The sequence below is a fragment of the Lichenostomus cassidix genome, chromosome 4A (assembly GCF_008360975.1).
Source record: "Lichenostomus cassidix isolate B80296 chromosome 4A, HeHo_3.0, whole genome shotgun sequence".
In the NCBI taxonomy this organism is placed as follows: Eukaryota; Metazoa; Chordata; class Aves; order Passeriformes; family Meliphagidae; genus Lichenostomus; species Lichenostomus cassidix.
Window position 1 is genome coordinate 19,044,940 of NC_139485.1, and position 15,182 is coordinate 19,060,121.

At 44.0% G+C, this 15,182-nt stretch overlaps 1 protein-coding gene across 1 annotated transcript; it reads right to left on the reverse strand.

Annotated features, from left to right (window-relative positions):
• Positions 1-7,078: 7,078 nt before the first annotated feature.
• VGLL1 (vestigial like family member 1) lies at positions 7,079-15,169 on the reverse strand. The gene is made up of 4 exons (XM_085060788.1): positions 14,334-15,169; positions 13,339-13,758; positions 11,203-11,262; positions 7,079-10,562 (listed from the first exon to the last, which is right to left on the reverse strand). The coding sequence occupies exons 1-4, from the start codon at positions 14,647-14,649 to the stop codon at positions 10,522-10,524; spliced, it is 837 nt and encodes a 278-aa protein (XP_084916914.1). The 5' UTR covers positions 14,650-15,169; the 3' UTR covers positions 7,079-10,521.
• Between the last annotated feature and the right edge of the window lie 13 nt (positions 15,170-15,182).

Below are 15,182 nucleotides of genomic sequence, written 5' to 3' on the forward strand. Positions count from 1 at the left end.
AGCTCTTGGTCAAAGTCCAGGAGGTGATGCCACGTGCAGCGCTTGGATGGATGGGACCCCAAGGATTTTGTGTGGGTTCTGTCCTTGGAAGTGGGTAAGACAAAACCTGAATGAGCTGCCATCCTGCTCAGCCTTTCCCTCCTTTCCCTCCCTCCATAGGTGGAGGTTTGCAGTGAGCCCTCACCATGTCTGAGTCCTGGGCTGGCTGTGCCTGGTAATTCCACTGGGGCTGCACAGCAACACATCCTGAAGCAAATCATCTGGATCCTGATTGGAAATAATCAAAAGATGGACAATCTCCCAAGGCAGATTTGACAGCCAGTAGTTCAATCTTTTGCCTGTTTCTCCTGCATTACACCACAGTCCCCCTGCCAAGGTAATATTAATGAAAATTACTCATCTTTTCCCAAACCTTCCACACATCAAGCTCCTCAAGGCTCTCATCACAGGGCTTGCTTCACCACTATGAGAATCACCTCTTTGGGTCTTCACTCATCCCCTGTCAGCCTTGTTGTCATTTCTCCTCTCTCCCCATTGATCTTTGGATCTTCTGGAAGGCTGTGTTCATCATTCCAGTTCACTAGGATCCTGTTGGGGTCACACAGAACTCTAAGGTGAGCAAGAGAGAATGGCATTGCTGTCAATGGCAGGAGATGAGCCAGGCAGGGTGGGCAGCCAAAGGGGCAAGGGGCAGACAAGGAACACTGCTCTGATCTGAAGGCTTAGGGGAGGAAATCCTCAGCCCCTGCGTGGAACTAACCAACCACACGGAGAAGGCAGCACCGGGGGGCAGGAGGAATCTGTACTCAGGTGGAAATTCATATGTAACCATCTCAGTCTGGGAGCCCAACCAAGATACTGTGCACATGGTCAGAGGTATCAAAACCAATCTTGAATCTCTTGCAAAGCAAGGTAGAGGCAGAGCAATGCTGCCTTCCATGCACGCAATAGACACTGCAATGGTGTTACACAACCCTTTTGCCTCAGAGCTGTAAGCCGGGATGCTCTGAGTAGGTCATGATGGCATCACATGGAGCTCTTTCCCTGCATGCTGCTACTCCTGCTGCAGTTGTGACATGATGGTAGGAATGCTCACCCCAGCCCCAGCCCCTGCCCCAGCTTGCACCTTGGCCAGGCTGAATACCTCCAGCCTTGGGGCATCATCTTGATAACAATCCACCATAAAATCCTTGTGAACCTGCGAGAGGAACAGCAGAGAGCAGAGAACAATTCTGCCATCTACTGATTCCTCCAGTTCCTCTCCCTGCCCCATTCATCCCTTCATCCCTGCCTCACCCAGCACCTGGAAGACAGTGGTGAAAAATGAAGGGTCTTCATGCTGAGATGTGATGCCACAGAAGACGCCAGAGAAGCCCTGCAGCCAAGCACAAATCCTGCCTCACCTGCCTAGTGCCCCAGGGATGTGGTCACAAATCAGGCTGCAGAGCAAATGGCTTTGTAGGGAGAAAAGTAAAAGTGCAAAAGCTGCTGCTGACATAACAACATTTTTTGTGCTCATGCCAGGGACATGACTTGCTTAAAGAAAAGAGTAAACCCAGTTTCAGGAATTCCTCTGTCTGAAGAGACCTCAGGTGCAGGTTTCCTTTGCAAAGAAGCAGCACCTCATGGTTGGTGAGTGTACTGTCAAGGTTCACAACGGCTTTCCCCGCAGTCCATGGGTGCAGGGCTGGCTCAGTGTGTGCTCAGCCCAAACACTGGCAGCCACAGTGCGGAAGAGCAGGTAAAAGCCCCCAAGCCACCCTGGCAACCACGACACCATGACATATAAACTCTTGTTTCCCCTTGTCTGATCCTTGCCGAGCTGCTCTACAGCTTTCATTTTCTTAGAATGACTAAGAATGACTATTAGAATTCACTAGTTTTACTGATGCAGTGCAGTAATGTAGAACTTCTCCAAGCTAAATGTGATGGAAAGTTTGCTTCTCACAGTGCACTGTTTGACAGCAGCTCTGGGACACAGCATAGTTCCTTGAGAGGCAGCAGTAGCTGTTGGAGCCTGGACCTTAGGAAGAAGATCTGGCTTGCCTGCAGTCTGTTACTGTCACCTTTGGAGGACTAAGGCATATGCAAAGGAATTTGCCTGGAGCAGGCATGAGCTTTGCATTATCCATCTTCCGCTGTGCATCGCAGGCGGCTTTTCCAAATATCTTCCTCTTTTATCAAAAGGCAAAACGGTAGTATTTGTACTCCTTGCCCCAAAACATTACTTATCCTTGGGTCTTTTGCTGTTCATACAGCCAATGTACTGTACAAAGACTGCAACAGCAGCAGAGTGTGACAAATGTCAAAGTCCTTGAAAAGACGTTCACTGAGCGTCTTTTCATTCTGAACCTCTACACAGCAGATTAGCCTTGTCCTGATGGAACTTCCTGGAATTATCAAGCCAGCATCATGACCTGGCATCTGTCACCCAGGAGCTGCACCATGTATCTCCCACAAGCCCCAGCAGCACCATGAGTGCACACACAAACCAGAGGCAAACTTGATGGCATGTGCAAACACATTGCACATCTGCAGGCACACAGAGTAATAATTGCCAGGTGCTGGAACATGGAGAAGGAGCCAGAGGTTTGGATTTGCTGTTTTGACTGTGCTCACTCTCCGTCCATCATAGTGGTGGAAGTAACACAAAGCAGGAGATAAAGAGAAAAACCCTGGAAAGGGAAGACATGTGGCATTTCTAGACCAAGTGACACAGGGGACAATGCACACTTGTGAAAACCTGTTGCAGAAAAAATACATATATAACAGGGTGAGATCAGGTAACCTTCCTGACTGAGCCATACTGACACAGCTGGATTTCCAAACTTAGGAGGGAATGCTCATCCTCTGACCCTGCCACCCACACACCAGCAGCACCGAAGCACAACACAGAAGCCCATCAACCCCTGGAGTGTCACTGCAGAATGAATAATCACAGACAGCACAGTCACCAATACTATCAATTTTCCAAAGAGATCAGCTAGGAATACGTAAAATTTTTTGACGAGAGATTTAGGGAGGTCCTGTGGGAGTTCGGGGCGGAGCTGCAGGGTCGGAGGGCGGCAGAAGTCTTTTGTAATCAGTTAATGTGAACCATTAAGAGAAATAAGCTGAGTCGCCCCTAGCAGGGGCTGAGACAAAGAGTAAAACAAGTTTGTGTTTATCTTATGCGTAAGTAGTTTTCTATATATAGAAGAGGCTAAGTGAGATGGCGGTGATCAGTAGCTTTTACGAAAAGCAAAACGTAACCATGGAAACCAAGTTATTGTAACAGCTAAGCTATAGTTTGTATAGAAGCAGTATAAAAAGACGTGCTCTGTACAATAAAGAGGACTTTGCATGAACCAAGCTCAGTACCAGTATCAATCACCAACAAGGTCCAAGCTCCGAAAAGAAATTAAAAAAAACCGGATCACGTTTATCCCTGGATATTCAGTTACACAGCAGCACTGAGCATTCAGGAAATGAAAGACCAGACTAATTTCCTACATGGGCAATAACAGTGCCTTCTTTCATGCCATAAGGACTACAGGCTCTCAGTATTTTTCCTGTATGCCAGATGAATGAAATAGAGCTACTTGATTTTAGAGCCACCAAGGAATTAGACTGAAGTTATTGAAGCCATTGCTTCTGAAGGCCTCTTAGAGAAGTCCAGAAACAAACCGGATCTAAATGCGGGCTTTCAAGAAGGGCTCTTAGTTTCACATCCAGCCACATCTGATCAGTGAAAACCCCCAAACTGGTTATTACCTGAATAATTTATCCAAACCTACTTCTGAATTATCATAAATCATCAAAGTAGCTGTCAGCCAAGACAGCCTCAAGAACACACATCAAGAGCCAAGGTAACAGCTTAAGAAATCCCGCAAGTGCTTAGCATGATTTGACTCATTTATTTGCTTCAATCAAGCCAAAATCCAATTTAATGACACCCTTACATACAAAGAATATGTCACAAATAATGCGTCAACAGAAATACATGTTTAACATAAAGAAGTAAAGCTGGTTCTGTGGCAGATGCTCGCTTACATATGTATTGATTTAATTACAGATTTCTCTCCCTCATTTCAGGATTGCTAAAAAAGATGCAGAACACAATCCCAGAACTACTCAAACAAAGCCAGAGAGACTAGAGACACAAATTTCTTCCTTTTGGTCGTGCCTACAGAGATGTGCAACATTCCTGCTCTTATTGACATAAACAAAGTCAGAGGCATGAGCAGGACTGCCACAGCTGCAGCTCCTGATGCTCTGCTGCATCTGAGGGAGGCTGTGCCTGCCTTCATAAGCATAAAAGCCCGAATCAGGCCAGGAAATCCTGGGCTTTTCAGTCTTCATTAAATCAGATTTCTGTGCCAGCTGTATGTATGAGAGACCAGGGGGTGGATTTGCACAGGGGCATAAACCTGTTTCTCGCTTCTTGCACTTCCCAGTTTGCAAAACCACCGAAAGCAATTTTCCCAGGCAAGGAGCAGCATCAGAGAAGGCTCTCCCTGAAACCCCTCCCTTCCCAAGCATTTCTTCATGCAGACAGGCAGCAGTTCTCATTAGTCCCTGTCACACGATGGTTTGTGCCATGTATCAGTGTGGAAAACTGCCTGGAATCAGAGCAACTTGACATCCTGCTGCAGCACCAACTCCCTGCAGGATGATTCCAGAGCTGCTTTTCATTTCTCAACAGTATTTTCAGACTGCTTTCCTGTGAGGCAAGGATAAAAAAACCAAACCAAACAAAAGCAACTGCATTTTGGGATACCACTACAGAGCCTGTGGGCAGACAACAGGTTTCTGTCCAGGCAGGGGTGTCCCTGCTTGTGCCTGTGCCAGGAGGATGCTGCCCAGGATGCCTTGCAGGGATGTGGTGCATCCCTGACTTGCTGTCTGCCCACGTCTCTGAGCTCCCCTGTGACTTTCCCTCCTGATCTTCCCCGTTGTCCCACCATCCCTCGGGTGTTCCTGCAAGACAATAGCTCCTCAACAGTGTGTTTTGAAGGGCAGACCTAGAAACCTCCTCATTAGACCCAGCTCAACCTCCAGCCCTGAGCAGGCAGATGTTTCTCATGCCCTGTCAGCAGCTCAGCCCTGGCTTGGGATGGAAGGAGCCCCACCAACCAGCTCTGTTCCATGTACCACCTTAGAGGGGATGCAGGTGGATTTTAAGCCTTAAATCCATCTAATAAACCGAATTCTCTGTACTAATTGTTTTGCAGGAAACAATGGTGCAGTTATGATTCTGGTCCTACATATTTGAACAAACCCAGAAAAACAGTCCCAATCGCCCAGAGCAGCTGTTGGGCAATAATTTCATGCTCTGTTTGCAAATGTAGAGGTCAGCAAGAGGGTGCTTAAATCCTGCACGGAGCTAAGTGGAAACAATCCCAACTTCTCTTGCCCCTGCTCTTTTACTCAGAGTAAATCGCTCACCTTTGTGCTATGCAGCAAACTTGGTTGTTATGCACCCACAAGTGGCACAGTCCTTGATGCTGTTTTTCTAGCAAAGTCCCTTTGTCATTTGCAAGCAGAATAATGCCTGACTGTTCTTTGCACACTTCCAGTCAGCAGTCATTAGTGCAACCTTGGGAAGGGGGGAAAAGAAAGTGTTTCCTAATGCTAATCTTTTCCTAAAACATGGCACAAGTCTCGCACCAACAAACAATATGGGGTAGGTGGAGCTATGATAGCATCGTATGCCTCAAACGTCTTGGTTATGTGACAGCTTGACTAAAGCCAGAAGTTTTCCTTAGAATCTACTTAGTCTACCTTAAAAAAGAAAAAAGAAACTACTTTATGCATCAAAAAGTCCAGCTGGAGGACTTTCCTTATTGCCTATCCTTTTTAATTGGCTCATGCATTTTCCCCTGGAGTAGGTTGAGTAGGTTGAGTGCAGTGGCAACTTCATTTAAATATAATTTACCCAGCACATGCTTGAGACTTGTCAATATTTGAGCAGTTCACCATGGGCCACAGAGAGTGGGGGTGCTTCTCCACTGCTCTCCAGGCACAGAGTGTACACAGACAGCTGGTACAGGATTATTTTAGGCTGTGCTCAGTCACCAGAGATGCCCTTTGGGCATTCAGTACATTGAGTTTCCTTCCATCCACTCAATTTGTTTTTCTTTTTGGCAGAGAGATCTATCTAAAGTGACACGTCACTCTGTGAAAACACAGTATTGGGAGCTAATCAAGTGTTTTATAATTCTGAGCATAGAAATATTTTATTTTTGGATGGGAAAGAGCTGGTTTTAATCCCTCTCTCAGGTGGAAAGATCAAAATCAGAAGTTTTAATACTGTTATATTCCAGAATGACATGCTGCTTGATAATATTTTTACAAGCCTGTGCTGAATCCAGCCTTAACCTTTTGGAGAAAGAGAGTTGGGGAAAACACAAATGCCCCTGCTCAGAAACAAATCCAGAGCTTGCAAAGCCCAGGCTGGGGCAATGGAAGGAGATGGGGGTGCAGAGGTGAGGATGAAGGTCTGGGAAGTAGCCACCTTTCTGAGGGCTTTGCTGCACCCAAGTTAACCCCCTCCTAGAAACCAGGTTGGGGGACAGCATGAATCACGAGTGAATTCCAAGTTTGTCGTGGCTCAGAGGGGACCCTGAGCACTACTGCTGGACCCTGTTTTGGGGAATACCATATCTGAGTTGGCTCACACTGGTGCAGTGAGCTCCATTATGGGTCCAGTCACTGGCAAATAACCTCTGTGCAGTCCTGGAGAGCCCAGCTGCTGCTTGCCCACCTCTCAGCGACCTTTGCACCTTCTCAGTAAATAAATTGTGATCTGTAGGATGTGACCACAGTGCAGGTTCTTGTGCAGCAATATTGTCGAAGCAGTAACACACAGCTCCCTGACACAGCCTCTGATACTGAAACCCCTCCCAGATACCAAGGCACCAAAACCACCAGTTAGCACCAGTTTTCTGCTCAAATCCTCCATGTGTAATGATATATGCTAGCTCAGAGGAGTACCAAGCTTTCAGTGGGACAGCAGCTGAGTGAAATAGAGCCCTGAGCCCCAAACATGCAATGTTTTAAACCAGATAGAGCAGGAAAACAGAACACAGAACAAAGCGGTGCAACAACACTTTTACCCTGGACCAGGACTGCAGTGCTTGGTAGAGCCTGCCAGAAAAGAGGATTAAAAACCACAAGACAGTAAAAAATTCCAGTGATGAGTGAATGTTTACCAAAGGCTACATGCCACACGGGTACATGAGGTATCTCTTGCTCACCTGGGATGGGACAAATTAATTGACACGTGAACAAAAGCAAATGAAAGCTTGTGTTTCCTTCTTTGAAAGGGGTGAGCATTCTTGCTTTTATACACACACACACACACACACACACACACACACACATATATATATATATAAAATAACCTTCTGTTTTTTCTTTCATAGCAAAAGAATGTCTCTTGTTTGTCACTGCAGTCTGGGACTATTTTTAACACTACTAATGAGTGACTAAAGCAGGGTGGAGTAGCTAAGCCAGCTTGCTGCTCCCAGCCACCCACAAGGTTTATCTGACCATCAGAGGAGGACCTGGACCAGGGCCAGCTCATGTGAGGAGTCAGAGCAAGACTCCTGCAAAGTGTCTGTGTCCTGGGACACGCATGGTGAAAAAACGCACACCACTTCCTGCAGCTGAGTAAAAAAAGGCCCAGGCTCCACACAGGGAAGGCATGTCCAAGGCTTGACTATGTCTCGGCATTCATCTCTTTCCAGAGCTCATAGAGCATGTAGTTGGTATCACATCTGCCCATCAGAAAGACAGGAGAAAAGCCATCTGTGCAAACAAGTTATTCCTGGACTAGAGGACACCCAATTGAAAGCAAATAGTAGCTTCTCACAGAGTCAGTAAATTAATAGAAAATCATAAAATCATTAAGGTTGGAAAGACCTCCCAGGTCACTAAGTCCAACCATTAACCCAGCATCACTATGTTCACCACTAAACCACATCTGCAAGAGCCACATCCACACACTTTTTGAACACTTCCAGGGATGTAACACCTGGTCCCTGTCTATCCTTCTGTGTGAGAGGTCCATGAGCATTCAGGGAGTTAGAAGCTCTTGGAACATCCAGCATCCCTTCTCCTATCACTACCAGGATTGCTATATTCAGAGGAGGGACAGAAAATAACCGTGGGAAGTACCAGATGGTAGATGCTGGATGCAGCGTGCCGGCTGCCAAGTCCTTCCCAGCAAGGAGAGCACACACTGAATGGAAATGAAGACACAGTCACCGGAACATGACAGCAGCAGGGCAGCACAGGAACACAGCAACAGCCTGGGCTGGAAAGCAGGAAACACTCCACTCTGGACAAACAATATTCTAGAGGAGCATATATGTGTATCTATATATTTTTAATTTATACACATATAAAGAAAAGCCTTCTTGATGCAGAGAACTGCTGTGAAATGTTCAAAACTCTGTTATACTAAATCATTAAAGGCAAATTACAGTGATGGGTTAACTATTTTTATTGCAGAAACGCAGTGAAATGCCATAAACCCGGGCACACTCCGGTGCACAGTGCAGTGATGGTGTAAGACAAAATGACAGAGTAGCAGAGCCTCTGTGCCACAGTCCTCTTTCCATCCTCATTTTTCTAAAAGCCAAGGAAGTCAGCAAGCACCTGTGTGCCCAGTGTGGAGCCTGCATTGTGCAAGGGGTCCAGGGACCCTTGGGTTACTCGGACACTTGTTCCCTTTCCCCAGGTCTGCCAGAGAGCTGGACAATGAGGACACAGTATCACCAAGCCTTACAGCAATGGCTCACAGCATTAACCTTTCAAGGCAGAGCCTCACGTTCTTGCAATAAGGGACATGCATTTAAAAACAAGGGCTTCCTCCCCGCCCCCACATCGTCCAGCCCCACTTGTCTGATTCACCAGAACCGAGGGTTTCAAAAGTCATCTTGAATATTCCCAGCTGTAACATTTCAAGAACCAAATTGTTAAATGAAGCACTACATTTAAGAGCATTTAAATAGACTGTCTTCTCAGAAATTAAAGAGAAATTATATAAGCATTTTCCTTTGGAGGGATGGAAGAGAGAGAGAAAAAAAAAAACCAACAATATTTTGAAGCAATAGATTCACTAGAATTATAGCACATGCCAGTAAGACAGATGCACAGAGTACAGGTTGGAAATCTTGTCTTTGTCCCATAGAGGAAGTCAGATTACATTACCGTGTAGCCTTAAAAATCAGGGAATTAAGTTATTTGGGATAACAAAAGAAAACTACTTGGAGAAGTATTCTTAGAAGAAAGAGATTTTTGTTGAAATATTGAAAAGGAATGGGTTTTATTTTTTCAGTGTTCATCTACAGGGAGACAGGATGTTGGTGTATCCTATTAATTTAGTTAAAACAGCTCCTCTTGTGATATCAGATTGATCTAGAACATGTATCTGCTAGAGCAAACTTGTAAAAAAATGTAAAATCTCAGTTTGTAAGTTAGTACCATAAACACCTGAACTTGCTAAACTCGTTATTTATAAAATTACACAAGGTGTTTCAACTGGAGCAGTGGCAGCAGAGATATCTGGTACAACAGTCACAAGCACTTATACCAGCTCAGGATTTGTCCTATAAAATCACAAGCTCTGTGATCTCAGAGGTCAAATTGCCTTAAGCAACTGCATAGAGCTGCCAGAAAAAGCTAATCATACTCCAGTACATGATATTAATGTATAACTAATGGAGAAGGAAAAGATAAACCCACCGAGTTTATTTAGAAAAAGAATCTTATACCTGCAGAGAAGCTGGGAAATAAACACTCCTACCTCCAGCTTTTTGCTGAATGGTATTTTAATTTCACCCAATGAGAATCCAGGTTTCCTCTCAGAGCTATTGTGAATTCACTGCTTTCTAGAGGATGATTATGCATTAGTGAGAGAGCAAAACAGAGCCTTCAGGCATAAGCATATTATAGAGTTTCCGAAGAGTATCCCTACGAATTGCAAATATGGTTACAAATTGCTGCACTCTCAAAACATAAGTACAATAATGTGCTTTGCTGGGCTGCGGTTGAAGTCCCTTGTCAGTGGCCTAAGACTGTGTTAAACAATATGGAGATATCAAATCAAATGAAGAAGCTGCAGCATTAAATTTATGCTAACTGCATCCCTGCACTTATTGGTTATCAGCTGCATTGATAAGAATTGTGCTTCTTATCAGGAGACGGTAAATGAATAAACACTGAAAGATTAAAAAGTGCTAAGAGTACTTTCAAGAGGGCTACATGAAAAGACTGAAACAGACAATGTATCTCCACAACAAATATACCGTCATACTGAGGATAATACCACAAACATTAGAAATTACGTACTGTATAGAAAAGGATGATTTTGTCATTCCCCAAATAGTAAATATTACATGTATTCTTCCAGCTGAGAGGAAAAAAAACCCCACAGGATAGCTGCAGTTCATTTCTTCTTGATTCACAGTTGCAAATAATAAAAGTTCACAGAAATAACTTTCTCTTTCAGAAAAAAGTAGAAATATCCAGTTGCTAAAAGTACAAATCTTGTCTTCTGTCATGAATCTGAATACCTGAAAGATACAGCAGCATCAGGACGGTCAAACAACACAGTCCTTGCAATCTCTTAAGATGTTGTGCAAACAAAATTGCACCTTTGGGTCTGGTGCGAAAGAGCCCTTACTAGAAGAACCAGAATGACCCATCCAAAGTGTCCCCAAAACAATGCACATCAAAGGGCCAACATGGCATATGACCAGTCTCAAGAGACTAATAAAAATATGGAAGCCTGAATGATTTGGGATTAATTTATTAGAACAACTTATCCAGCAGTGTGGTGGGTTTGTTGGTGCAAACTGCAGCAGTGCAACCACATGGGCGCTTGAGGTACAAAAGCAAGGGCTATTCTATCTTTCTGGGATCTGAAATTCAGACAGCGAGTACAAAACAGGCATTGTGAAATGGCAGCCTGATGGTATAAGCACAAAAGCTAATGTAGATGGGGTTAAAAAAAATAATGTATCTCATTTTAATATAATGCAATGTTTTTCTTCTGCTTTGTTAATACAGTTATGGGAGATGGTTGTTCTATCTGGGGGAAAAGCAAGTTTCTGAAATACAGTCTGGATGCAAACATGGAAGCATCTTTAATTCTGCATACATAAGAAATGCTGGTATCTGATTTATTCCAAACCTGCTGGTTTCTTTACTCACCTGCAGTGGCATGGCTTACACTGGGATTTTCTGAGCCTTGGTAAGAGCTTGCTTTCCTCTCTTAAAAGAAAATTAAAAATACTGGGGATGAGCAGACATTCAGCACAGAGCTAAAAGTAGACAGTAGTTACTAAAGAAACACTGTGCTTTTGCAGCCCAGCCTATAGCACAGGTGCTGAGGAGCTCTGTGCTGTCTGGCACAGCAACATACACTTCCATAAATATAAATATCAGCTGTTCTTAAACATGACAAAGCACAAGGAGAAGTATATTTAACAGATAGGGCCAGGAAACAGGGACTCCCACAGCCAAACTAAATGTACACATCCTAGGGATTTGCCAAAGACTCCCTGCAGACATGTACCAGCCACTTCTTATCGATCCTTGTTGGGTTGTTTGATAATCACATGGATAGTGTTACATGTGAGGTATGTAGAGGCTCCCTGAATAGTCAGAAAGGCCCTGTATACATCCTGAAAGAAAAGACTTTAATTGGTAATGGCTGGGGAGCTGTTTAATTTCCTTTCCAGTTTCTTCCTCACTCATTTTCTTTCTGAATTTTTGGGAAAAAAAAGTCCACTGTTGTTAGCAGTGCTTCTCTGTTTTCAACACAAAACAAATTTAATGAAATATCTCCTTTTCTAAAAGAGTCTGTTCGTGGGGCTCCCTTGAGTCTTCAGAGGCTCATATTGCCCCCTTGGGGGAAGAGGGCACCTTATCTTGTTTTTAAATGAAATCCTAGAAGTCCAAACAGTGTCTTTAAAGTAGTTAAATTGTCATTCACGACCTACACAAAGTCTAACATGAGTGCCTGTGCAACACATACACAAAAGCTCTGCTCATATATCATGAGCAGAAAGTTTGCATTCCAGCTGAAGATACAGACAATCTCCCTTTACCATGCACAGATACAGACAGGCATTACACATCCTAGCAAGAATAAGTTAACAAAACACCTACAGTCAGCATCTTTGTAACAACATAGCTCTGTTGTATCCTCAAAAGAGGAACTGTAGATAAACTCCTGTTTGTATCTGCAGGCAGTCTTTAGCTCACATTCTGCCAAATTCCTGCTGATGCAGTTGTGAAACTGGGTAACTAGGAGGTATTTCATACCTGCTTATTTTTCAAAACCTAGGCCTCAGGATTGCTTCTTCACATGCCGGATCTTTTTTGTCCAGAAGCACCAGGTAGGACGCACTGTATTTTTCCAGTGGACTCCCTAAACAATTTCACAACCCTTTTTCTTGGAGACCAGTGTCAAGCTGCCTGACTGGGGAATGCCTAGGAACAGCAATGCAGAGCTATCCCAACAGGCACCAGGCCAGGAAGCCTGACCCCAGAGAGCTTCTCAAAGGCAGAATTACTCACAAGGGAGCAATATTATCCAGCAAATCTAGACACTGTGGGGACAAAAATGGACTTCAGGCATCAGGCATTTTTCTGTTGTGTGCTGGTAGCACCTAGGATTGGGATTCCTAGTAATTGTGGATAATAAAAAAGCAACAGTCATCACTGTGTGAATTGCCTTAGCTCTGGGAAATCTGCAGGGAGCAGCCAGCCTTTGGCAGGCAGGGGAGCAGTGCTTCACGGCAGGGAGCTCTAGACAAGGCAAGGCTGGTCCACTAGCCCTTGTACCCTCATCATTCCAGCTATAGACAGAGAGACTGGGCGGGAGAAAAAACCCTTGGCCACGCTGGTAAGGGCTGCAGTATCCCATCCTGTATTCAGAACATCATTAACACACTGCGCAGTGAGAGGCTGCTCAGGGATCTTTCCTGGCCACTTCTTTCTGGTCCCAATGAGGAAGCATCTGGTACACACCATGCCTAATACTCATGGGGTAGAGATCATGATGGCACTATGAATATGCTTATATTCACTTAAAATATCCTCCCAACATAAGCCAGAAGGTTAAAAATTGTGTGAGTAGGCAATGCACTTTTTGATTAACCCATGCTACACGGCTAACCAATCCCAAGTACCACAGTACATATCAGGGTTATCTATTGTAAAAGATTTTTGAGTTTGCCTGAAGTTGGGTTCAGCTTGAGAAGCTTAGGAACAGACAGTATTATTCTGTCACTTTACATTAGAAGCCATCAAAGAATAAACTAATAGTAAGTATTTTCTTACCTCCCCCAGGAGCTGAACATTGACTCATATTTTGTGACCTGGCAGGTCGAGTCATAAAAGCAGAACTTGAGTGTTGCTTCATGGTGCATTCTTGCATGGATGTTAAGCACCTTTCCTGTTGCAGAAGGCCAAGAAGAGAACTGTACTTCCTGTCAGAGATCGGTTCATCGGCTGCATGCAGATCAGGGAGGGTGTGAGGATACACTGAACTGGTGACACTGTGAGTTCCAATTGGAGGGAAGGGCCATAAATCTGCAGGTTGAGTTGGGTGACTCTGCAAAGATGATGGTTGGTAGTGGCCTGCCACACCAGCAGCAGAAAAATTCAGAGCAGAATCTGCCATGCTTGTCACAGAAGATGATGGATATGGTTTGTAGCAATGTGAAGAGAAGTTCCACTGATGGGGAGACATGCTGTCTACTTAGAAAGAGAAAGAGAGCATCCAAAGTACTGTCATTTCTTACTTTTTTCCCAAGGCAAATTCCAGTGGACTTCTAAGGGAATGCTACCAGATTGCATATACAGTTTTACAGAAATATATATTCACTTTAGTGCTGCTTAACTTAAAAATCAATCACAAATTCATATTAAAAGCAGATTAAACCATCACCATCAATGTTTCTTCTAAGTATTAAATGTGTCACCAGCTTAGGCAGGGTTTTTTTAGAGAGCTGCAAGCTTAGAAAAATATATTTTTGTAAAGATGACAACTTGAGTCATAATGCACTTATTGCATCCAGCAGTGATGGAGACACTTGGCTGGAAAATGATGACCTAGCCCTGCCAACAGGCCCATGGAAAGCTTGGGAATCACTCCAGAAAACACAGAGATTTACCCAGGAGGTCCGAGCTATATAACGCAGTGCTTTACAAGTATGATTTTCTTGCTTTCTGTTTGCACACAGTTCCAAATTTAGGCTCAAAGGATTTTAACTTTTTCACTGAAAGCCAATCACCCCCACCAACGCCAGGCTCACATATGGAAAGCAGCTCACCGTTTTTCAGGACAACAGTCTCACCCTTGTACTTTGTGCTCAGGTCTTGGGGGTTCTTGGTATTACTGAGAGCTCTAGAAAAATGTTCATCTACCATGCTGTTAATGTCCCCTTGGAAATAGGTGAACACCACGCTCTGAGATCCCCATTCTGTTTTCACAGGTTCTTTGCTTTTACTCGACTTTGGGGAGAGCTTCCTTGTTTCTTCCATTTTCAATGACCAACAGGCTCTGCAAAAAAAAAACCCAAACAAACAAAAACCCCACAACCAAAACAACAACAACAACAAAAAAGTCAGACTGGTCAAAGAGACCATATAGAACTTAAGTGCCCAGTGAGTGGTGAGCCCAGTTTCCTCCTGAAAATGGTAGGGCCAGAAGAACAGTTACCAGTAGGATTAAATTCTCTGTTTCTGCTTTTTCCACGCACCTTTTCTTTACTGATTTCCTTATTAGATACTTCTAGAATGAAATACTTGAGCAAAATGGGCATATCTATCCACCAGCTGTCATTTCTCACCCTGACTTTATAAGCTTGAGTTTAGGACCTAGTACTGTGCAAATGCGCCCTCAGGATAGAACTGTGCTGGAAGAACTGAAAGATTTAAGAAAAATAATTTGAAAGTGGCACTATCACTGAATTCAGTTCAGGGTGAACTTCTCAAAATGCTTAGTCCGAATGCTTTGTTTGGTTTTTGCATTGTTAAAAAAACCTGACAGAGTGAAAAAAACCCAAAACAAACCAAACAAGACTAAGAAAAAACCCAAACTCCCACTATACTCATTAGAGCTGAAAATAATAATTTTAGATAAGGTAAACTCTGAAGTACCTTGATCACTGTCAGCACAG